The following is a 24727-nucleotide window of genomic DNA, read 5'->3' on the forward strand; positions in this document are numbered from 1 at the left end:
CGATAAATGGCTCAAGGCCATAAAATCCGAGAGAGGATCCATATATGAAAACAAAGTATAGACTTTGGCAGAATAACTCGATGGTCGTAAGGCTGTTGAGTACAGATGGATTTTAAAAGGAAGACGGACAATGATGGTAAATGTCACCATTAAGAAAGCTCGACTTGTCGTTAAGAAGTTTCCGACAAGTTCAAGGAGTTAACTACGGTGAGACTTTCTCACTCGGAGCGATGCTAAGAGTCTGTTGGAATTATATTAGCGATTACTGCATTATTTATGAAATTTTGCAGATAGGATGTCAAAACATTGTTTCTCGACGATTTTCTTGAGGAAAGGTTGTATGTGATACAACCGGAAGGTTTTGTCAATCCTGAAAGATGCTAATAAGTATGCAAAGCTTCAGCTATCCTTCTAAGGACTGGAGTAAGCATCTCGGATTTGGAATGTACGCTTTGATGAGATGATCAAAGATTTTGGGTTTATACAAAGTTTATGAGAAACTTGTATTTCCAAAGAAGTGAGTGGGAGCACTATATAATTTCTAATGAGTATATGTTGTTGACATATTATGGATTAGAAATGATGTAGAATTTCTGGAAAGCATATAGGGTTATTTGGAAAGTGTTTTTCAATGGAAAACCTGGATTAAGCTACTTGAACATTGAGCATCAAGATCTATAAGGATAGATCAAAACGCTTAATGGTACTTTCAAATGAGCACATTCCTTGACATGATCTTGAAGGTGTTCAAGATGAATCAGTCAAAGAAGGAGTTCTTGCCTGAGTTGTAAGGTATGAAGTTAAGACTTAAAGCTCGACATGGCAGAATAGAGAGAAAGGACGAAGGTCGTCCCCTATGCTTAAGACATAGGCTCTACAGTATGCTATGCTGTGTACCGCACCTGAAGTGTGCCTTGCCATGAGTCAGTCAAGGGGTACAAGAGTGATCCAAGAATGGATCACAGTACAGCGGTCAAAGTTATCCTTAGTAACTAGTGGACTAAGGAATTTTCTCGGTTATGGAGGTGATGAAGAGTTCGACGTAAAGAGTTACGTCGATGCAAGCTTAACACCTATCCGGATAGCTTTGAGTAGAGATACCGGATACGTATAATGGAGCAACAATTTAGAATAGCTCCAAGTAGAACAGTTATTTGAAATGGCTCCAAATATAGTGTAGTAGCTGCATCTACAAGATGACATAGAAATTTGCGAAGTACACACGGATCTGAAAGGTTCAGACCCGTTGACTAAAACCTCTCTCACAAGCAAAACATGATCAAACCCCAGAACTCATTGAGTCTTAATCACATGATGATGTGAACTAGTTTATTGACTCTAGTAGACTCTTTGGGTGTTAGTCACATGGGGATGTGACCTTGAGTGTTAATCACATATCGATGTGAACTGGATTATTGACTCTAGTGCAAGTGGGAGACTGTTGGAAATATGCCCTAGAGGCAATAATAAATAGTTATTATTATATTTCCTTGTTCATGATAATCGTTTATTATCCATGCTAGAATTGTATTGATAGGAAACTCAGATACATGTGTGGATACATAGACAACACCATGTCCCTAGTAAGCCTCTAGTTGACTAGCTCGTTGATCAATAGATGGTTACGGTTTCCTGACCATGGACATTGGATGTCATTGATAACGGGATCACATCATTAGGAGAATGATGTGATGGACAAGACCCAATCCTAAGCTTAGCTCAAAAATTGTGTAGTTCGTATGCTAAAGCTTTTCTAATGTCAAGTATCATTTCCTTAGACCATGAGATTGTGCAACTCCCGGATACCGTAGGAGTGCTTTGGGTGTGCCAAACGTCACAACGTAACTGGGTGGCTATAAAGGTACACTACAGGTATCTCCGAAAGTGTCTGTTGGGTTGGCATGAATCGAGACTGGGATTTGTCACTCCGTGTAAACGGAGAGGTATCTCTGGGCCCACTCGGTAGGACATCATCATAATGTGCACAATGTGATCAAGGAGTTGATCACGGGATGATGTGTTACGGAACGAGTAAAGAGACTTGCCGGTAACGAGATTGAACAAGGTATCGGGATACCGACGATCGAATCTCGGGCAAGTATCGTACCGATAGACAAAGGGAATTGCATACGGGATTGATTAAGTCCTTGACATCGTGGTTCATCCGATGAGATCATCGTGGAACATGTGGGAGCCAACATGGGTATCCAGATCCCGCTGTTGGTTATTGACCGGAGAGTCATCTCGGTCATGTCTGCATGTCTCCCGAACCCGTAGGGTCTACACACTTAAGGTTCGGTGACGCTAGGGTTATAGAGATATTAGTATGCGGTAACCCGAAAGTTGTTCGGAGTCCTGGATGAGATCCCGGACGTCACGAGGAGTTCCGGAATGGTCCGGAGGTAAAGAATTATATATAGGAAGTGCTATTTCGGTCATCGGGACAAGTTTCGGGGTCACCGGTATTGTACCGGGACCACTGGAAGGGTTCCGGGGGTCCATCGGGTGGGGCCACCTGCCCCGGGGGGGCACATGTGCTGTAGGGGGTGCGCCTTGGCCTATATGGGCCAAGGGCACCAGCCCCTAGAGGCCCATGCGCCAAAGGAACAAGAGGAGGGGAGAGTCCTAAAGGGGGAAGGCACCTCCGAGGTGCCTTGGGGAGGATGGACTCCTCCCCCCTTGGCCGCACCCTTCCTTGGAGGAAGGGGCAAGGCTGCGCCCTCCCCCTCTCCCTTGGCCCTATATATAGTGGGGGGAAGGGAGGGCAACCATACCTAAGCCCTGGCGCCTCCCTCTCCCTCCCATGACACATCTCCCTCCTCCCGCAGCGCTTGGCGAAGCCCTGTTGGAATCCCGCTACTTCCACCACCACGCCGTCGTGCTGCTGGATCTCCATCAACCTCTCCTCCCCCCTTGCTGGATCAAGAAGGAGGAGACGTCGCTGCTCCGTACGTGTGTTGAACGCGGAGGTGCCGTCCGTTCGGCGCTAGGATCATCGGTGATTTGGATCACGACGAGTACGACTCCATCAACCCCGTTCTCTTGAACGCTTCCGCGCGCGATCTACAAGGGTATGTAGATCCACTCCTCCCTCGTTGCTAGATGACTCCATAGATAGATCTTGGTGACACGTAGGAAAATTTTGAATTTATGCTACGTTCCCCATCATCTTGGAGTTACGGTTCGGGTCTAAATACGTGGCCATGAAATATTTCGGGCTTAAGAGGATGAGTGTGCAATATGTGTCACTGCACAGAACACGGAATGTTAGAAAAAAAAGAACGATCAAAATCTAAGAAATCATATGTTACGGGGCGGTTAAGGGATGACTTACTCGGGAAAGTAAGGCACAAGGAAGTTATCCTTATCTGCGTTTGCCAGAATGACGCCTTCGAGGTGTGAACTCGCAACTTGGCGGTCCCCAACGCTACTCAAGTGCTTGGCACGCATGTAGAAGGGGTCGACTATCACGATGTCCTTCGATGTCCCATGAACACGGTTTTTGAAGATCCGGAATCTCTATCTAGCTGGCGATACGTTGTGTCATCCATGCACCTTACGCATCCAGAAAATCCATGGACTACCTGCCCCGCGAGATATCCGTAACCGAGATAGTCGTGCACCGTCGTGAGTAGTGCGACTCTCATAAGGAAATATTCTTTCTCTGCGGCGTCCCACGTATTGGCTGGCGTTTTCCACAGCGTGTCTAGCTCCTCTTTCAGCAGCCCCAGATACAGATTGATGTCGTTCCCTGGTTGTTTCGGCCCTTCAATTAGCATACTCATGTGAATGTACTTTCTCTTCATGCACAACCAGGGGGGAAGGTTGTACATCCACACAAACACAGGCCAGGTGCTATGTGTGCTTCTCTGGCTGCCAAATGGATTGACTCTATCGGTGCTCGCGCCCAGCACGATGTTCCTTGGATCCTTCCCAAATTCTGGGTATTCGAAATTCAACGCTTGCCACTGGCTCGCATCCTTAGGGTGACTCAGCATCTTGTCTTTTTTATTTATCTCCGGATCATTTCCGACATCTTCCTGCTTCTTCTCCTCCCTATCCGCGTGCCAACGCAGGAGCTTTGCTACCTTAGGGTCCGCGAAATACCGCTGCAGACGAGGAGTGATCGGAAAGTACCACACCAATTTTTGAGGAGCTTTCTTCCTCTTCTTGTATCGAGTGATGCCGCACACCGGACATATGGTAGACTCCGCGTGCTCGTCCCGATAAATGATGCAATTGTTCATGCACACATGGTATTTCACGTGCGGTAAATCCAGAGGACACACGATTTTCTTCGCCTCCTCGAAACTGGTCGGGCACTTGTTCCCCTTGGGAAGACGTTCGTGCCAGAATGACATGTTCTCGTCGAAGCATACGTCGGTCATTTTGTGTTTTACCTTCATCTCCAGAGCCATGAGCGTTACTTTCAGGCGGGTATCCTCGGGCTTGCATCCTTCATACAATGGAGTAATTGCGTCTATCTCCAGTTGATCCAGCTTGGCTTTCTCTCGGGCGACAGCTCTTGCGTTATCCGTCTGCTTGAGAAGCAGCTCTTGAATATGAGGGTCCTGCACCCAGCCTCCATCGTCGTCTGCTCCGGCATCTTCATCTTCATGATCATGCCCTTCGTCTTGATCTTCCTCATCATCATGTACGACATCTTCTACATGATGACTGTGTACAGCATCACCGTCGTGATCATGTCCTAGAGATTCTTCGTCTTCTCGCCCGCCCTCGCCACACTGGTACTTGTCTTGTTGCCCTTCCTCATTTCTTGCCCGGCCCCCATGGACGACTTCATAGTCATCTTCATCACCTTGCCACCGATAGCCATCCATGAAACCACGCAAGAGCAGGTGGTCCCGCATCTGCCCGGAATCCGTGTCCGCAATAAGGCTCTTCAGCTTGCATCTTCGACACGGACATCTTATCTCCGTCTCGTTCTTTTGAAGCATCTCGGCCTTCGCGGAGCTCAAAAACCTATTCACGATGTCTTCGGTCATCGTGCGGACCATGGTCGCCTGCGGGGTAGAGCAAAACGATATTTTAGAACCAAGAAAAAATTTGGCATGACCTTCCCTAAAAATAGGACCAAAAAGAATGCATAGTGCCAAAATTCTCGCCGAAACGAAAATGAATCAACATTTCGGCAAAATATTGGCAACTATCGCATTTCAAATACCGGTACCTGCAAACACAAACATATATGCAACACCACAAACACATGCAACACCACAAACATACATAGATCTAGCTAGGCCACAAAAAGTGCATGTGCACGTTGTTGGAGCGAGTTAGGGAGAAAAAAAGTAGATCTACATCATGAAGATAGCTTTTCCTTACTTACCTATCAAAAAAAGGTAATTTCACCACTTAATTTTGATGAATCTATGGTGGAAATGAGGTGAGAAGGAGGAGGCAGCCGAAAGCTTGGAGAAGGAGATGGAGGGAATGAAGTGAGGAAAGTGAGTGGGTAGGTGTGGCTGTCCAAAATATCTTGTTGGGGTCCCAGGTTACTAATGATGCACCACCTGCAAATGCGCCATTAGTAACCCTGGTAACTAATGGCGCACCTGCAGGTGGTCGCCATTAGTAGTTTTGCAGAAAAGTAAAAAAAAAAAATATATATATATATATACTAATGGCGCACTTTTACAGGGTGCGCCATTAGTAGTTTAAACTAGTAATGGCGCACTGTGAGGCGGTGCGCCATTAGTAGTTTTGCAAAAAAAAAAGCATAAAAAAATTCAGTACTGGCGCACTCCCTGTCTGGTGCGCCATTACTAGTTAGAACTAGTAATGGCGCACTTCGGTAGGATGCGCCATTAGTATGTATGTAAAAATGAAAAAAAAATTATCACTAGTGGCGCACCTATTTTCTGATGCGCCATTAGTGCGCCATTAGTGTCTTCCACACTAATGGCGCATCACCAACTGGTGCGCCATTAGTATATAGTAGTGGCGCACTACTTCTCTGGTGCGCCATTAGTGTCAATCCTATCTATAGCCCTTTTCCTAGTAGTGACACACACACGCGCATTCATCATCTACATATAATTAAAAAAACATTCAGATGTTTCTTTTATAGCAAATATAAATTTTTGAAAAATAGAAAATACAAACACATTCATGCATATTAAATAAAGAAGCCACAAAGCACAAAAAAATAAAAAAAAAGAGTTTTCAAATTAGTTCATGAGAGGCTTTATTTTCAGAAGTTCATGATCCGCATTCATCATCCATGTATGTGTAGGGGGCGTATCCTGAGCACCACCATTCAGGCAAAAAAAAACATGCTAGTGGATTGGCCTGGTGTCCTTAAAAAAATACAAAGTAAATAGCATAAAAATAGAAAACCACCCACATGTATAGAGGAATCTGTTGTCCTTAAAATGAATACACTAACGCACATTTTGACATTTTTTTTAAAACGCATATACACACATAAATAGAAACACATATACACATACATTAAAAAGCATATATGGTGACCCAAAAAACTTGACAAAGGAAAACAGTTAACTAAAAGTTCAACATCATGTAGAAGGGGTTCAGCGGCCACTTCTACAAAATGGATTTGCGGCGTCAGCTGGAAGCCAAAAAAGCTTATTTTTGTAGGAATTAAGTCATAAAATAAAATAAAACAGTGGTGTATTTGCGGCGTCGGCTGGGAGCGAAAAGCTAAAATACCTATCAAGAATAAAGTAGAATTAAGTTTCATGGATACACATTCCAGTGCACGTCGGCTGGGAGAGATGACACATACACCGTATATTTGACAGCCCAAATAGAAAAAAAAAGAACCAACCAAATACTAGAAGACAAGACAACAGAAAAAAAAGAAGCTGCCTACAAGCAGAAAAAAAAAGGACAGCCAGAACGGACAAAACAAGGGACGACATCAGCCCACTTAAGAAAAAAGAAAAGCCTCGTACAAACGAATGAGCAGGAAAATCAATCGGGGCTTTCAGGCCTGTGCTACGACGATGACGTCAGCCGACTGAGACTTCTCGTCTGATTTATAGACAAACTGAAAAATTATGCACTCCAACTTTTATAATAAATAGTACATGTGGTAGAAATACATGACTCCGATAATACTACACCTACGTACGCTTTACGTGACCTTGTAAACTAAATCTCCTCCCCTGAATTTTAGTGGGGTGTGCACCTTCATCCGTCCACTTCCGATGCTAATCATCCACATTAGCTCCCCGTAACTGCTGCTCGACCGGCTGCTGCATGAATCACGAGAGCCACTATATGAGTAGCACGTGCATCGCTAATTTCCTCCCAAGCTCTGTTACGTTGCTAGGGATTCATTTCCCACAGAGAACTAATTTCTGCAGGTTCTAACCCAATCCCTGATGCTATTTATATCCCTAACTTCTCCTCCCTCTAGAGACATGTTCGGGTTTTTTTTTTTTTGCGAATCTAAAAACAAGTTCGGTTGGACTTTCATGCATTACAATAGCTAACACTAAATGCAAAATCTACAGTCTATAGACCTCTGCCGCTCTCACGTCATCCTCATTAACACGTTCCGGTCCCTCGAGCCACCCCTCGCCTCCCCGCACCTCGTGGCCATCACCTACGAGGTTGCCCGCCTCTCCAACCCGCACCTCCGGGACTTCCTCCTCGCCGCCGCGCCCCTGACCGTCCTCGTCGTCGACTTCTTCTGCAGCGTGGCCCTCGACCTCGCCGCGGAGTTCGGGGTTCGAGGGTACTGCTTCTTCACGGTGCCGAGGCCCTGGCGTCCTTCCTGTACCTGTCGGTGTTACACGAGCATAGCGCCGCCAGCTTCTAGGAAATGGACGAGGAGATCGTGCACGTGCCGGGGATTACGCCGTTCCCGGTGATGCACACGCTCAAGCTACTCCAGGATTGTGACGACGCGGCATACCGGTTTTTTTACAGGTGTCGCCGGACCTCTGCCGCTCTCAGGGCATCATTATCAACACGTTCTAGTCCCTCGAGCCGCGTGCCGTCGAGGCGACCGGCGCCGGGCTCTGCACGCCGCCCGGCCTGCCGACACCGTAGGTGCACTGCATTGGGCCGCTGATAAAGTCGGCGGAGGTGGGCGTGAAGCGCGGCAAGGAGTGCATGTCGTGGCTAGACGCGCAGCCGAAGGGCAGCCTGGGCGTGTTCAGCACGACGCGGATCAGGGAGATCGCCGTCGGACTGGTGGCGAGCAGCCTGAGATTTTTATGGGGGGTTTGAAGCCCGCCAAATGAGGACCCGAGGAGGAGGTTCAAGGAGCCGCCGGAGTCCAACCTCGACGCGCTCCTCTCGGAGGGCTTCCTCGCCCGGACGGTGGGCAGGGGACTAGTGGTGAAGACGTGGGCGCCGCAGCGGGACGTGCTGGCGCACAGCGTGGTGGGCGGGTTCGTGACGCACTGTGGGTGGAACTCGATGTTGGAGGCGGTGATGGCAGGCGTGCCGATGCTGGCGTGGCCCGCTAAACCAGATGTTCCTGGAGAAGGAGCTAGGGCTGGCCACGGCAGTGGAGGGGTACGAGAGTGAGCTGGTGGAGGCCGATGAGGTGGAAAAAAGATGAGGTGGCTGATGGAGTCCGACGGCGGGAGGGTTCTCCGGGAGCGCACGCTGGCGGCCATGCGAAGAGCCAAGGAGGCTCTGGCCGAGGGCGGGGACTCGGACATGACTCTGACCAAGCTAGTGGAGGGATGGATGGGAGACCATGCCGTCTCGACTGAGAAGCGATAAGGTGTAACGGCAATAATGGAGGTCTAGCCAATTACCTGCAAACATCTGTATTAGTCCACTGTTATGTCAATCCGATAAGCCCGAAAGGATGTACACTTATGATTGTGATGTACTAGCTCCGTCTAGGTGAATAAGTCATTTGCGTAATTCTAAGTCATCGATTTGAAGAATTAAATATGTGTTGTATGTCATGAAAAGTATATCACTAGATTTCTACACGTATGTAGTTTTTAAATATATATATTTTTGTCACATATAGTACGTATTTAGATAGTTAAATCGTCAATCTAGAACTACGCGAACGACTTATTCATCGAGACGGGAGGAGCATGAACAGAGAAGAAAGTACACTTGAACAAAGTTATTTGTAAATGAAAATGAGATAGTTAAGTTTCAGAAAAGTCCGAAACACACACACATGTACATGGGTATGTATATTGCATTACCGTAAATTTGCATGATGAAATACATTTTGGCATGAGCTACACACAAAAAATCATGTACTCCGACTTTTATAGTGAATAGTACATGTGGTAGAAATGCATGACTCCAATAATACTGCACCTATCAACGTTTTACGAACGCTTTATGTCACCTTCTAAACTAAATCTCCTCCCCCTGAATTTTAGTGAGGTGGGCCTCGGTGGGCAGGTTTGTGACGCACCGCGGGTGGAACTCGGTGCTGGAGGCGATGATTGCGGGCGTGCCGATGCTGGTGTGGCCACTGTACCCGGAGCAGCGGAAGAACCGGGTGTTCCCGGAGAAGGAGCTGTGGCTGGCCACAGCGTTGGAGGGGTACGACCACGAGGGGGAGGTGGTGGATGCCGGCGAGGTGGAGAAGAAGGTGCGGTGGCTGATGGAGTCCGACGGCCGAAGCGTGCTCCAGGAGCGCATGCTGGCGGCCATGCGAAGGGCCAAGGAGGCGTTGGTCGGACGTGACGCTCACCAAGCTGGTGGAGGGCTGGACGGGAGACCATGTCGGCTCGGCTGAGAAGCCATAAGGTGTAACGCCAATAATGGAGGTCAAGCCAATCACCTGCAAACATCTGTATTAATCCACTGTTATGGCAATCTGATAAGCCCGAAAGGATGCACGCTTATGATTATGAAACAAAGAAGAAAGTACACATGAACAAAGCTTGTAAACAAGTTGAAAATGAGATACTTAATTATTAGAAAAGTCCGAAAAATACACATGTACTTGGATTTGTATATGCATGACAAAATACATTTTGGTGTGAGCTACACATAAAAAGTCATGTACTTTTATAGCGAAATAGCATATGTGGTAGAAGGAAATACACGACTCTGCTGCTCGACCAGCTGCTGCTGCATAAATCACCATAGCCACTATATGAGTAGCACATGCATCTCCCATTTCTCCACAGAGAACTAATTTCTGCAGGGATTGTGTTGGTCTCCATCTCCTAACCCAATCCCTGATGCTATTTATCCCTAACTTAACTTTCCCTCCCTCTAAAAACATGTTCGCTTGGACTTTGATGCATCACAATAGCTAACACTAAATGCAAAATCTGCAGCCTATAGACTTAGAGCATCTCCAACAGGCGCCGGTCGCGCCGCGCGCAAAAAAAGATATGTCGCGCGCGCATCGTCTGGTTTGGCGCGGCGCGCAGCGCTGGCTCCAGCAGCCGCGCTAAAATGCAGCGCGCGCAACTCGCACAAACAATATATGCATTCGAAAACAGAAGCAAAAAGATCAAAACAAACAAAAATAAAGAGTTCAATTTCGTTTATTACAACTCAAACAAACAAATTTTATCGTTCAATACAACAAATAGTGCAATTAAACACAACAAATAGTTCAACAATACAACAGCGAACGCACAAATCATGATGCTCTTTGTCGTTCATTCCATGCCCACCACTCCTCAATGAGATCCTTCTGAAGATCATTATGCGCTGCGGGACGTCGAATGGTATGATAGGAGGCAACAAAACGGGCCACCCTTTTCAGCCCTCCGTCGCACTCGCACGGGATGTCCCAAGAGCTCATACTGAGAGTAGTCTACATCTTGGCCACGCTCATTCTCGATGATCATGTTGTGCATGATCACACAAGCATGCATTATGTACCAAAGCATCTTCTGATACCAAAATCTAGTCGGTCCTCTCACAATAGCAAATTGGGCTTGCAAAATCCCAAAAGCTCTCTCCACATCTTTTCTAGCCGCCGCCTGAGCATTGTGGAAATCAAGATTTTTCTTACCTTCTGGCTTTTTTAACGGCTGGACAAAGGTTTGCCACTTTGGATAGATGCCATCCGCTAGATAATAGCCATAGTTGTATGTACGACCATTTGCTACAAACTGCACCGATGGCAACTCCCCATTTGCAATCTTACTCATCAGTGGTGACCGGTTGACAACATTGATGTCATTCAAAGATCCAGGCATTCCAAAGAATGCATGCCAAATTCAAGTCTCTTGATCGGCCACCGCTTCAAGGATTATAGTGGAACCTTTTTTTTGGCCGGGGAATTGCCCATGCCATGCCTTTGGACAATTCTTTCAAGTCCAATGCATGCAATCTATTGAGCCAAGCATGCCAGAAAAACCGCGAGCTTTGTTCATCGCTAAAAGCCTTGTGACATTTTCAGCGTTGGGAGATCTCAAATACTCCTCGCCAAACACTTGCACAATTCCGACTGCGAAGCGCTTGACACACATGATGGCTTGGCTCTCACCCATAGCCAAGTGATCATCAACTAGATCAGCCGGTATACCGTATGCCAACATACGCAAAGCGGCTGTCACCTTCTGAGGTGCTATGCCCGAGCTCTCCGGCGGCATTCCTCCTTTGCTGAAAAAGCGGTCATGACTCACTAGTTTCTGTGCAATGCGCTTGAATAACTCGGTGCTCATCCTAAACCGGCGACGAAAATACGACTCGGGGTATGTGGGATTCTCCACAAAATAATGCCTGATCAATCTGTTGTGGGCATCGATCCTATCCCTCCAAAATTTTTGACGACCCATAACCGAACCACCGTGCTTCGGTTTTTTATTAATATGCATAGCTAGGATCATTGCAAGATCCTCCTCCTCTTCCATATCAAATTCTTCTTCGGAAGAATCATAAGACGAACTCATCTACAATGTTGAACACTATGCTATAAATACAAAACTACAATCAACATGCACGAAATTCATGGCTTTTGAGCAATACATACCTTCTAGGCGTTTTGTCGAACACCTTGCGGGCGCCGAGCGGCAGCGAGCGCGCGGGCGCTGTTCGTCGGAGGACTAGCACGCGCGCGGGGCGGCGGGACTAGAGGGGGGCCGGAGAAAGCGCGCGCGGGGCGGGGATAGGCCGGGGAAGCGCCGGAACGGTCGCCGGGTGGTGCGGTCGGCGGCGGCGGCGCGGCTGGAGGGGGGGTGGGAGGTGCGAGCGAGCACGCTAGAGTCCAGCGCGTGGGAGCGGGCGCAGCAAATAAGCGGCGCGATTGCGTTTCGGCCCACGCGCTGGACTAGGTATGCCGCGCGCGCAGTTTTCGCGCGCCCGCTGGAGCAACTATTCCGGTTGCGCGTGCGCTAAAATGGGGGATTTTACGGTGCGACGCTAGTTTGGCGCGCCTGTTGGAGATGCTCTTAGAAAAAGAGCAGAGCAACACCGAATATTTGTCGCCCGACCTCTGCCGCTCCCGGGGCATCATCATCAACACGTTCCGCTCATTGGAGCCGCGCGCCGTTGAGGCGATCGGCGCCGGGCTGTGCACGCCGCCCGGCCTGCCGACACCACCGTGCACTGCATCGGGCCGCTGATAAAGTCGGCAGAGGTGGGCGTGAAGCGCGGCGGCGAGTGCCTGGCATGGCTTGACGCACAGCCAGAGGGCAGCGTGGTGTTCCTCTGCTTTGGCAGCCTGGGCGTGTTTAGCACGGCGCATATCAGGGAGATCGGCGTCGGCCTGGAGGTGAGCGACCTGAGATTTCTATGGGTGGTTCGCAGCCTGCCGAACGAGGACCTGACCAAGAAGTTTGAGGAGCCGCCACAGCCGGACCTAGGCACGCTCCTCCTGGAGGGCTTCATAGCCAGGACGGCGGACAGAGGGCTGGTGGTGAAGACATGGGCGCCGTAGTGGGACGTGCTGGCGCACGGCGCGGTGGGCGGGTTCGTGATGCGCTTTGGGTGGAACTCGATGCTGGAGGTGGTGATGGCAGGCGTGTCGATGCTGGCATGGCCGCTATACTCGGAGCAGCGGCTGAACCGGGTGTTCCTGGAGAAGGAGCTGGGGCTGGCCACGGCGGTGGAGGGGTACGAGAGTGAGCTGGTGGAGGCCGGCGGGGCGGAGAAGAAGGTGAGGTGGCTGATGGAGTCCGACGGTGGGAGGGTGCTCCGGGAGCGCACGCTGGCTGCCATGACAAGGGCCAAGGAGGCGCTGTCTGAGGGCGGGGAGATGGATGTGACGCTCACCAAGCTGGTAGAGGGATGGACGGAAGACCATGCCGGCTCGGCTGAGAAGCGATAAGGTGTAATGCCAAAAATGGAGGTCAAGCCAATCACCTGCAAACATCTGTATTAGTCCACCGTTATGGCAATCTGATAAGCCCAAAAGGATGCACACTTATGATTGTGAAGTAATGGTCAAATTGAGCAGATTATACAAGCAGAAAAAGAACCCTGCACTTCTAATTTTGTCCTATGTACAACAAGAAAAGAATAAATCTCTATAGATAGTGCTTACAAGTGCAAATCCCCATCTTACAAGAACCATATTCCATTTATATATCAACACCAGAACATAAGTATATGTCTGGGCATGGCTAATTCGACCGTAAGAATCCTAATTCTGCATATGAGGCAATGAACATTCAGAGAATGGACAGAACAGACAGAACACAAAGCAACAACTGTATGCTCTTCCAACGAGAAAGATAGAGTACATCGAGGATGACACTACAAAGACATCCTTTAAAAAAACACTGCAAAGACATGATGATATCATTTGTGGCCACAAAGCACCTAAAAGTAAGCAACATAGACATTCATCGCCGCAATGGAAATACATATGTACGGATTAGCACCTAAACGTGGATAGCTAGAACATCGAAAAAAGGAGCTACATCATCTGTATACAATGCATGATATGTTTGACATGTCAAAAGATGATCTTCAAATAATTATATACATACTCTATGTACAGTACAAAACTACACACCTTTATGCATTGACACGAGAAATGTACATTTGAGAATCAAAACCTGACAAATAATCTTTCTTTCCAAATATGTACACTCTTAAATTACATAGCCATAGACACAACAAATGGCTATTTACTTCTTGAGCTCCTTTTCAAGTTCCAAGCAATTAATGTACCGCAATTACAAGTCAACAATCAAAAAGGGGGTCAACCAACATGTAACCCATGTATACAAATGGGAACCGATACTGATCCTAGGTATTACGGTGATGCTGAACGGAATTCAACTAGTGAAGCATACAATCCATCTTTGATGTTGACCAAGGACTCATGACTTCCTTTCTCCACTATTGCACCATCTTTGAGAACTGCAATGATATCGACGCCTTTGATAGTAGATAGGCGGTGTGCCACGACAATCGTGGTCCTGCCAACCATCACATGATCTAAGGCATTCTGCACAATTCGCTCAGATTCTGCATCCACGGCGCTAGTTGCTTCGTCGAGTAGTAGTATCTTAGGATCTTTGAGTATCGCCCTCGCAATAGCCACCCGCTGCTTCTGGCCACCGGATAGTTGTGTCCCTCTCTCCCCAATGGAGGTGCCATATCCTTGAGGAAGGCTTGATATGAACTCATGTGCATTGGATATTTTCGCAGCTGCAATGAGCTCCTCTTCGGTGACGTCCCCGTCCTTACCATAGGCTATGTTGGCACGTATTGTGTCATTGAAGAGTACAGGCTCTTGGCTCACCAGTCCAATTTGGTCTCTAAACCAATTGATGTTTAAGCTCTTGATTTCCACTCCATCCAATTGAATGGTACCTGAATCGGGATTGTAGAATCTCTCCAATAGTGTGATTACAGTTGACTTGCCGCTACCACTCTCTCCAACAAGTGCAACAATCTATATAAGAGAATATCGAAAGCAAGCTCCTAAGTGCATGGTTGTACAAGATATGACAATGCAATTATTATATGAGAAGTAGGCTAACCTTTCCAGAGGGTATGTGCAAGGTAAGGTCATGGAAGATTTGAATATCTAGGCGAGTTGGGTACTTGAAGCTGACATGTTGGAAATCAATGTTGCCCTTGACCTCATCTAATGTCAAACCCTGATTGCTGCTTGAATCAATTTTGGATATTCGGTCTAGCAAAGTAAATATAGAGATAGCTGAATCCTTTGCTTTTTTTGAATCAGAGGCCATTGCACTTGTTTCAGATACTCCCATAGTTGCTAAGACCAGTGCAAAGAAAACCTGCAAAGTATGACTTACTAAGTGAAATGACATCATGATAGAACTATGGAAAAAATATGGAGAAGATAATCCTTAGTGAGTAACTTTACAGGTGAAATAATGCATCTACATACCTTAAAAACTTCACCAAAATTTGATTTGCCTTGTTGCACGAATTGCCCCCCGACATAGAAACAAAGGCCGTATGTGAGGTACAATGTCAAGTAAGAGAAACCAAATCCAATACCCCCAACTATTCCTGTTTTGACTCCTTGATTCACTGAGGCTTCACATTTATGATCATATATTCTTGTAATTCTTTTCTCAGAACAAAAGGAAGCTATTGTCCTTATACTACTAACTGCATCCGTGGCCACTTGACTTGCATCTTCATACATCATCTGGAGAATGACCAATCTATAATCGTTTAACTTCAAAAGTTTTGAGGAAATAAAAATGAAGCAAGTGTCAATTCTTACTACGCTTGATGAAGTAGAAGATTTCTATGTCTGAACTCATAAACATATTGAATATTTTTCTTTATCTTCTATCTTCACTATTTTTTAAATGGAGCCTATCATGGTTCATCCACCTATTCAGCTTCCCTTTCACATCTTGCTAATAATCTTGCACAAACAATTGTAGGAGAACTAATCAAAATACAACGAAGCTCCCCTCATTACAATCTAAGTTCACCACCTTCTTCAAATTTCTGCATGGATCACGGCACGGGAAATAAAAGTACTATGACAGGCCGTAACTATGGGGCCAAGGACACCGTGTGAGAATGTAAGCCAAGCATGAACACTCATTGTGACACTACTCAAGATGGAACTCATATGTGCCCAATAGGATATGGGGTATATGAAATAGGGTGAGCCATTGAACTTGAATTGATGTAACATGTAGAAAAAAGCACAAATAATGAGGTAGTGGTTCCAGGTTGATAGTAGAAAACTTACTTTTTGTACTTTATTACCCCCCAAAGTTTCCCAAAAGGTGTGTTTTTTGAAATAATGACAACCAATAACGTCTAGTACACTGCCATCTAGTAGATTTAGATTTACTTTATTAAGTCATATGCGTAAATAAATCTCGGAAGATACTTTCATAATGTATAATTTCCTTGGCGTTTTCTATGTATTATGGGGCAAATTAGTGGTAAAGTTATATTTTTGTGCCTAAGTCCAAAGCAACAACATTTATGGAACTATTGGGTTCATTTAATTTTTAGGAATTATTCAAAAAAATCATATTACTTGGCAACAACCCAACAATTTTATTTAGCTAATTACCTTAGCATCTTGACTAAAACCATTCAAGAACTTCACGTGGGCATAACTTTCAAGACCCACAAGTGGAATCACACACATGGTGATCAAAGCGAGCTTCCAGTCGGCTATCATAGCAATGACAACTCCTGTGACAAGCGTTGAGCTAAGTTGAATAATTAATGACAAGTTATCGCCCACTAAACGTCGGACGTTCAAAGCGTCAATTGATAGTCTTGCACCAAGTGCTCCGCTGTAAGATATAATTTGGCAGTTATAGTACCTGAAAGTAGTGTTCATGAAATCTATAGTAGGAAGAGAATCCAAGAGATCAAAGCTGCACACACCTGGAATTTCTAGGATCATCAAACCAAGCAACTTCTTGGTGAACAATGCTTTGAAATGACAAAGCTCGGATGCGCTCTATAAGCTTGCCTCCGGCTATTCCAAATAATAAGAACTCTGCTGGTATTGTGATTACTGATACGATACCCATAACAAAGCACATCATACCCCAAAAACTTGTATCACTTCTCAGTTTATCTGGTGGCTCATATAAAGATTTAATTGCACTTGAAATCACTAAACCAAACATTGGAAAAACAACTCCATGAACTGCTGCAGCTAAGGATCCTAATATAAGAATAGGTACCTCTGGCTTGTTAAGAATTGCTAGACGTACCATAGGATCTTTCTTTCCTACCTCTCCCCCATCATTCTTATCTTTTTGATTCTTTCCATGTGTATCATGTTCTCCAAGCAAATCAATTGTGCTAGGTAGCCCCAAGGGGAGTGTGAAAGAAAGCTCAGTATCATTCCCTAGTGAAGCACTAATCGACCGCTTCAATGATAGGCTTGTACTTGATCTTGGGGTAGATAGTCGATGGTCTATTTTCTGCTCTACATGACTTTCTTGGAGAAGAATAAGTTGAGAGTATGCACCATCTAAGTTTAGTATTAATTCATCATGGGAACCTATGTAGAATATATGTAGAAATATGAACAACTTAGTTTAAAATGTGCCAAATAGGTGATTGATAAGAAGTGAACGGTGGAAATGGGGATCATGACCTTGTTCAACTATCTTTCCTTGTTGAATAACTGATATGCAATCAACATTTCTCACAGTAGTTAGACGATGTGCAACCACAAGCGTAGTTCTGTCCAGCATGATCCTATCCAATGCCTCCTGAACTATCCTCTCCGACTCCACATCCAATGCGCTAGTAGCCTCATCTAACAAAAGTATTTTGGGGTTTTTAATGATTGCCCTAGCAATTGCAATCCTTTGCTTTTGTCCTCCTGAAAGTTGAGCACCACGCTGGCCAACCATTGTGTCATAACCCTGGTACAAGATAAATGTAAATATTAGCACTCAACTCAAATGCAAGAACTTGGAATTACATAGTGAATGTTTCACGCACATTGGGCAACTTATCGATGAAATTTGCTGCGTTGGCGAGCTTAGCGGCTCTCTTGATCTCCTCAATTGTTGCATCTTCTTTTCCATATGTTATGTTATCTTTAATTGATGTCATAAAGAGACAGGGCTCTTGGCCAACAAGAGAAATTTTCCTTCTTATCGAATCAAGTTGTAAATCTTTGATATTAACCCCATCAATCAAAACCTCACCAGCTTGCGGATCGTAGAATCTCTCTACAAGACTAATCACAGTTGACTTGCCACTCCCACTCTCTCCAACTATAGCCATTGTAGTGCCACTAGGCACATGTAGTGAGAATCCATCAAATATTAGTTGCCCACGCCTCGTTGGGTAGCTAAAATAGACATCCTTCAGCTCAATATCACCCCTCATATCTACTAGCTGCTTACCACTATTGTTGTTAGGGTCAATCTCTGGTTTCCTTTTGATCGTTGTGAATAATCTATGTGCTGCCGATTGTCCTTCTATAAAGGCAGTCATACATGGGGCTGCATTACCCAAAGACCTACAATAAACAATTGACAAATTTCACTGCCAAGGATCATTATGGTATGGATTCTACTTCAGGGTAGGAGTAAAAACTCACATTGCCCCAGTCATGATAGCCAATAAGACAGTGATGACTTGTCCTCCTGTGTATCCTTTTGCAAGTACCAACTTTCCACCGTACCATATGGCCAAACCATAGCTAGAGTAGAATACGAACAAAACAGATGCCATGCCAAAGCCATTGGTAAGTCCTTCCTGAACATCAGTCTTGTATGCTTTGTGTATTTGTTTATTGTATGATATGATGGCCTTCTTCTCTCCATTGAAAGAAACAACCTGGACATATATAGCCACAAGATAACTTTCTGGGTACACGGAAAGTCATTTATAATAACCAATGTTTAAATGCTCTGTGAACTGAACTTACTGTTTTTATGGATCCAATTGTCTGTTCGACAATGTTCCCCGCATTACTGTATGATGCTTGACCTCTGCTAGAGATTTTTGACAATACTTTTGCCACTACTCCTGCAGCAAATACAACTGGAGGTACGCATGCCAACATGACAAGAGATAAAATCCATCCTTTCACAAAACCTACAATGAAACCACCAAGGAAAGCAGCCACGAGTTTTTGGAACTTGCCGACCTGGGGAATTTTACAATGCATATATATCTATGTCAATTTTAATATGAGTTGCAATTTGATGAATATTTTTTTCTTGTTTCTCTTCAATTGACTTGGAGAAAGTCGTTACCTTCTCACCAATAGCATCTTGAACTAGCACGGTATCACCAGACATTTTTGAAACTACTTGCCCAGTTGTCATTTCTGTGTCAAAGAATGAAATATCCTGTCTCAAGACAGATTTGAGGTATTGAGATCGAATGAGTGCTGCCTGCCTTTCACCAGTAATTGTCCAGCATGACACCTCTGCACACAAAAAGGTGGCTTATCCTACCTTGATGTGATGATCATTGCATCGCATACGTGTGGTTCAATTTTGTTGTAGACGTGTTACGTGAATACATTTTTTCAGCCATCATTACTAAAGGAGTTTTAACATGTTTGTTCATCTATCTTCTTCTTGTTGAAATACAAAACATGTTAAGACCGTTCACCTTATATTCCGGGTTTTTCTATATACTATTCAAATACGAACTATAAGAACATAACTTGGAATCATGCCATGACGATAACTTGCAAATATAAAACGCTACTTTGTGCATTAAACACCATTTCTCAAGCATGTCCAACAATTGCCTGGTATCTTAGTAGGTCGTGCAAACACATATGAATACGTCGACAAAGTATCGTGCTCACGAAGAAAGGATATGACTGCTGCTCCGATACCCAAGTAGACAAAGTTCAAAACCACCTGTATTAATGAAATGACAACAAGGTGAAAATGTATTAATGTGTTTACTGTCTTACACTATCCTACATAACCATTCAAAGTATTTACATTTAAGTGTAATTCAATATAACCATATTATTTTGTGATAAATTGCCTATATGGAATAGTCGGGCTATTGCTAGCTATAAACTAGGTCAAATAGTAGAGCAATTCGGAGGTATAGTGCAATCACTAGTATAGCGGAACATCGAAAGGTCATGTAGCATTTTGGAGTCCCAAAAATATATAATTGAATTGTAGAGACACTATAGCAAGCTATTTAACACTAGAATGTTGTATGAGAAAAAAACATGTCGATTTTATTTGTACTACGTGATTTGGGTTAGATTGACGAGTGGCATTAAAACGGAGATGATGCACACACAAGGACATTTCCAGATCTAACTTGCCAACAAACACTGGATAAAAACTCTTAAAGAGTAGGGGCATGTGTAAGAAAGACAACCCCGCTTCTGTTTCTAGATCGAATAAGTGAACTCTAGATCACCAACATCAATGATACACCTTCAAAGGGGGAGACAACATTTCTAGTACCATTCCATATCCAATAAGTAAAGGCCATATCAGGAGCCTTCAATATGTAGAGCATTAACTTAAGCTTGGACCGCCACAACATCCTCACCGCCAAATCCAAATTATAAATGACATATCTCATCTCATTCCAAGCCCCCTATACCACCACCAAAAACTATCAAAAACCTCTCAAGCATATGCTGCTCCACATCCTAAGAACATCACTCTACCTTAAACATGTCTCCCTGTCTAGTTGTGGCGAGAAGAGGGAAGAGGCAGAAATGGTTGAGGTGACGATTATAGTTCAGCCTCAAGTGTCACATGTGTGCAGCTTAGGAGCTATGGACTTGATCTGTCTACTTTACTTAGAAATTTAGGGTCGATTGCGATGGCTTGTATCGATGTGCTATTGGGCTATATATTGTTCCTATATTTGGTTGATGTCTTCTATGGGTAACACGTTTTTTACAGGAACATCTACCTACATTTGTTCATACATGTAAGGTGTTTCGTAGCCTATATTAACCGGTTCTCCCTCTCTCTCCTCGCCCCCCCTCTCTCTCTCTCTCTCTCTCTCTCTCTTTCCCATGCGCGCTTATATGTGAATGCATGATGTTTTGGTTATTGAGATGGTATCCAATGTGCAAATATTTCCATTATTTATGGCATAAACATATTTAAAAAATAAGATAAGGATGGTGTTTTGGATATTGATGTGGTCTCTATATTCCTAAATACCCTATGTTTTTAGTATTAATGTGTTCCCCAATATGCAAATTTGACCATTATTTATCATGTGAATGTATTCCATTTAAATTTAGTAAGTCTTGACAATTCTTATGATAATATAATAACGTTAGTACCACATGATGCACTAGTATACAATAGGACGTGTAAGACGCCTAGTCACAGATGGTTCCAAAAAGTTGTCACTAATGAGGTGGACATGGCTATTTATTTTGAAACCACCACAAATACACCTACATCATACACAATTTTGAGTGGCAACCATGTCACACATGGCTGAAACTTTTAGTCCACTCACAAAAGATTCAACCCATTAGGTATGTTAGGCTTTCATATAAAGGTGCGGATTGAAACGAAATCGCTCGATGCCGCGCCTCTCCCCATCCTCTCTCTCTCTCTCTCTCACACACACACACAGGAATGCAATAATTGGAAGAACTAGGAATGAATCTAGGTATAATGTGGAGGAACTAGAAACAAAGGAAATAAATAAAGGTTGTTCATCAAGAGAAATAAAGGTTGCTTTGAGAAATATATGGCAATATTTATTTACTCCATGCTACCTATTCTTCTCTAACACCTCAATGATTGATGTGAAGAAAACGGGGTCTTATCCTCTCTGCCACCTCCGCCCACCAACACATCGCCCCTCCTCTGTCCACCTCCCGCTCTCAAAATCATTGGCACCATGTCCTCCTAATTTGTTTTCCCCATGCCACCTTCCTTGTGGACCACTCCTCGCGCGATAGCACCACCCCCCTCAAAGTTCCCTCATGCAACAAGATCAAGAAGCGGTTCAGGCTTAATCCCACCATCAAAGGGGCGCTCTGATTCACTCACGGATATTGGCTATTAGGTGGCTTCTCAAGTGAGGATTAAGCCTTCCGCAATATTTCCACACACGGGTCCACATTATGCCATTGAAGAAATCCCCTTGTGTTTCTTCCACTACCGCCAAGTCACCCCAACCCCCCGTTGGTCTCATTCCATCTTCTACACGCACTCTCTTCGCCTAGACTCCCCCTCTCACAGCTCTAAGCAGACGCCATCCCTCCCCCATCGTCACCCTCTTCTCTATCTCTTTCTCCGCTTCTAAACACTTGTGGTTATTGTTTAGTTGCCATTGTAATGCGATGCATATAGGATTAATTAAATTCCTTTTGTTTCTCATATTAAATTTTATTGTGTGCAAATTGTTTCTTTATAAGGGGACTTTTGTTGTAACTTGCAGGAATACTTTCACATATATGGGCATTGCCAAACCGAAATCTCCTATTTGCTGCTTTAAACGGGAAATGGGGTGGCTCTGCCTGAAGGGAAACATAATGAAACGAACATTGGTTCACCATAATAGATTTATTATTTAATCAGTTTAATAATGTGAAATATTTATGTATAGAAAATAAAGATGTTCATGTAGCTGAATATGGATGTTCATATATTCAAAAGAAATGCGCATCTCTTATTTAAAAACTAAATAATCCATGCATATGAAAAGAAATATCATTATATTTGAAAAATAATTGTTCAGATCTTTGAGAAGAGTTCTTTATGTGTGCCTATATTTGTGTTGGTATAATTTTAGAAATGTTCATGCACTTTTCGAAAAGAGAAAAACATAAAAAAAAGAGGAGCAATAGACCTAAAAAAATGAACATAGAAAAAAGGAAAAGGATACAAAAAATTAAATAGAAATATTCAAAAAATTAAATTAAAAAATTAATAACAAGGAAATTTCAATAAAATAAAAAATAAACCAGCAAGAAAATAATTTCACATCCCACATTACCACGCGGGTTCACTAGCTGGAAAACTTTTGCACAAACGTCCGTTCTTACCACAAAGAGGGACAAATAGGATTGGATTTGCCACCATAGCAATAGAGGGGTAATCCTATCTGACGCCCGCTAAAACATAATATCAAGCTCCGCACATGAGTGAGCGACGTTGGGCCTGCCAAAGTAGCATTACTGTAGTCATGTGAGCCGGCCTTCCATCAGGTTTATTTTTGCTTGGCTGATTTTTCCATTTTATCATTTTTTCTTATATGATAAATTATTTGATAATTTTTTAAATGATTGCAAATTGTCTATAAATTTCATGAATTTTTAGATAATATTCACAATTGTTTTCAGAAATGTGCACAAAATTTATAAAATATTCATATTATTCCTAAAAAACTATGATTACAAAAAATATATACGATTTTCTAAAATGTTTACTATAAAAAATGTTTTCCAATTTTTAAAAATGTTGTCAAACTAAAAAAATGATTTTTAATCTGAAAAAATGTTCTCACATTTATAAAAATGTTTAGGCATGTAATAAGTGTGAAACAAAAGAAAAATTAAAAAGCGAATAGAGAAAAAAAAGGAAAAAAAATTGCCAGAAGCAAACTTCCAATAACGTGAACAAGAGGCCTCACTGTTGACAATTCTTAATATTTAGCTATTTAGATGGCCAGATAATAAAAAGGCCCACTGATAGCGTAACTAGTTTTTATCTCATACTTCCTTGGTTCCAAAAAATTTGAAGTTTTAGGTCTGCCATTAATCAGACTTTTTATGGTTTGACCAAGTTTATAGAAAATTTTACTTTTTTTTTACGTACGGAGTATACAGCTATGGATTAAAACGGCTCAACAAAGGCAGGAGGTCACCTTCTACTACGAGTCCAAGTTAGAGAAATGTGGCTAAAATTGATAAGGATGATCATCCCTCTGATTTCTGGCTAATAAACATGGATGGTGTTATAAATTACTCCGTCCGTCCCATAACACCAGTGTAGTGTCAAAAACGTTTTTATATTATAGGACGGAGGGAGTAGAAGTGATTGCACGCTTTCTAGGATATATAACATGGACGACCAAGTTGCAACAAAGTAGGTATAATATATACGTTGTATATATATACATGCCAATAAACCTGCAGCCATGGAAGCAGCTGAGCGCGTGAGACGATCGAGGTTTACCTTGTTGACACGCTGGAGGACGTTGGCGTCGGTGGCGTGGCCAAAAGCGTCGAGGACGTCGCCGAAGAAGACGGTCATGAGGGGCGTGGTCATGCCGTTGGCCAGCGCGGCCACCGTGCCGACCAGCATCAGCAGCTGGTCCTTGCCGTCGGCATGCCGGAACAGCCCCATGAAGGACACCTTCTCGTGCCGCCCCGCGCTCTCCTTTCCCTCGGCAGCGACTGCTGCTGCGTCCATTGTTGCTTTAATTGTGTATGTACCCAATCCCAAAGCCTACATTTCTTCTACTCATTTGCAGGGTATTTATGGGGCAGGCCAATGACTGGAGGTGGAGGAATATTGTAGCGTTGCACACCCGGCCTGTTGCCAGAGTAGGGTAGTTGCCAGAGTAGGGTATTATTTGTGCTCCACTAACAGCAAAGAGTAGGGAATGACGTAACTGGATTAGAAAGCGTACTTCTGGGCCGTCCTTGGCGTCGATTCTTGATTTATAACAGCCAAGCACATCGTTGAATATTTTATAGATGATGTATACATTGTTTTAAGTCTAGAAGTTTACAACCATATGCTTGAAGAGGTACTGTAACACAACTGCACATTTGTAGACATAGACTTGAACATCGTTGACAATACAGAACTTTTTGACATATGCTCAGTAAAAAATTAAAACATCTAACATTATAATTTACTTGACAACGAATACTTTCATGTTTTTGTGCAAATTTTCGTGAAGAAAGGATATGTGTGGT

The 24727-nt window shown here is 44.0% G+C and overlaps 1 protein-coding gene and 2 pseudogenes across 3 annotated transcripts; 2 read left to right on the plus strand and 1 right to left on the minus strand.

Moving 5' to 3' along the window:
* The first annotated feature begins 7487 nt into the window (after positions 1 to 7487).
* Positions 7488 to 8805, plus strand: LOC147982732 (UDP-glycosyltransferase 88F5 pseudogene; annotated as a pseudogene).
* Positions 8806 to 11929: 3124 nt separating this feature from the next.
* LOC147982733 (phloretin 2'-O-glucosyltransferase pseudogene) lies at positions 11930 to 13249 on the plus strand (annotated as a pseudogene).
* Positions 13250 to 13934: 685 nt separating this feature from the next.
* On the minus strand, positions 13935 to 24371 carry LOC147982734 (ABC transporter B family member 4-like). 3 transcript variants are annotated; one of them, XM_087542662.1, is made up of 12 exons: positions 23979 to 24371; positions 19655 to 19709; positions 19089 to 19264; positions 18758 to 18979; positions 18428 to 18666; positions 17821 to 18346; positions 17468 to 17741; positions 16744 to 17371; positions 16421 to 16649; positions 15260 to 15556; positions 14883 to 15146; positions 13935 to 14794 (listed from the first exon to the last, which is right to left on the minus strand). In XM_087542662.1, the coding sequence occupies exons 1-12, from the start codon at positions 24213 to 24215 to the stop codon at positions 14150 to 14152; spliced, it is 3792 nt and encodes a 1263-aa protein (XP_087398788.1). In that variant the 5' UTR covers positions 24216 to 24371; the 3' UTR covers positions 13935 to 14149. The 3 variants fall into 3 exon arrangements, with proteins under 3 accessions (XP_087398788.1, XP_087398789.1, XP_087398790.1); XM_087542663.1 differs by having other exon boundaries at positions 15260 to 15526; positions 23979 to 24370; XM_087542664.1 differs by lacking the exon at positions 19655 to 19709 and having other exon boundaries at positions 23979 to 24091.
* Positions 24372 to 24727: the final 356 nt, after the last annotated feature.

The sequence above is a fragment of the Triticum urartu genome, chromosome 2A (assembly GCF_056163025.1).
Source record: "Triticum urartu cultivar PI428250 chromosome 2A, HENAU_Tu73, whole genome shotgun sequence".
NCBI classification, from domain to species: Eukaryota; Viridiplantae; Streptophyta; class Magnoliopsida; order Poales; family Poaceae; genus Triticum; species Triticum urartu.

Excerpts from the sequence above, each read along its gene's own strand:
- LOC147982734 (XM_087542662.1), bottom strand. The coding sequence starts at position 24,215 with ATGGACGCAGCAGCAGTCGCTGCCGAGGGAAAGGAGAGCGCGGGGCGG. Across the intron at positions 18,980-19,088 it reads AAGATGCTATTGGTGAGAAG|GTCGGCAAGTTCCAAAAACT; the intron begins GTAACGACTTTC and ends AAAATTCCCCAG. Across the intron at positions 18,347-18,427 it reads GCTATCATGACTGGGGCAAT|GTCTTTGGGTAATGCAGCCC; the intron begins GTGAGTTTTTAC and ends TGTTTATTGTAG.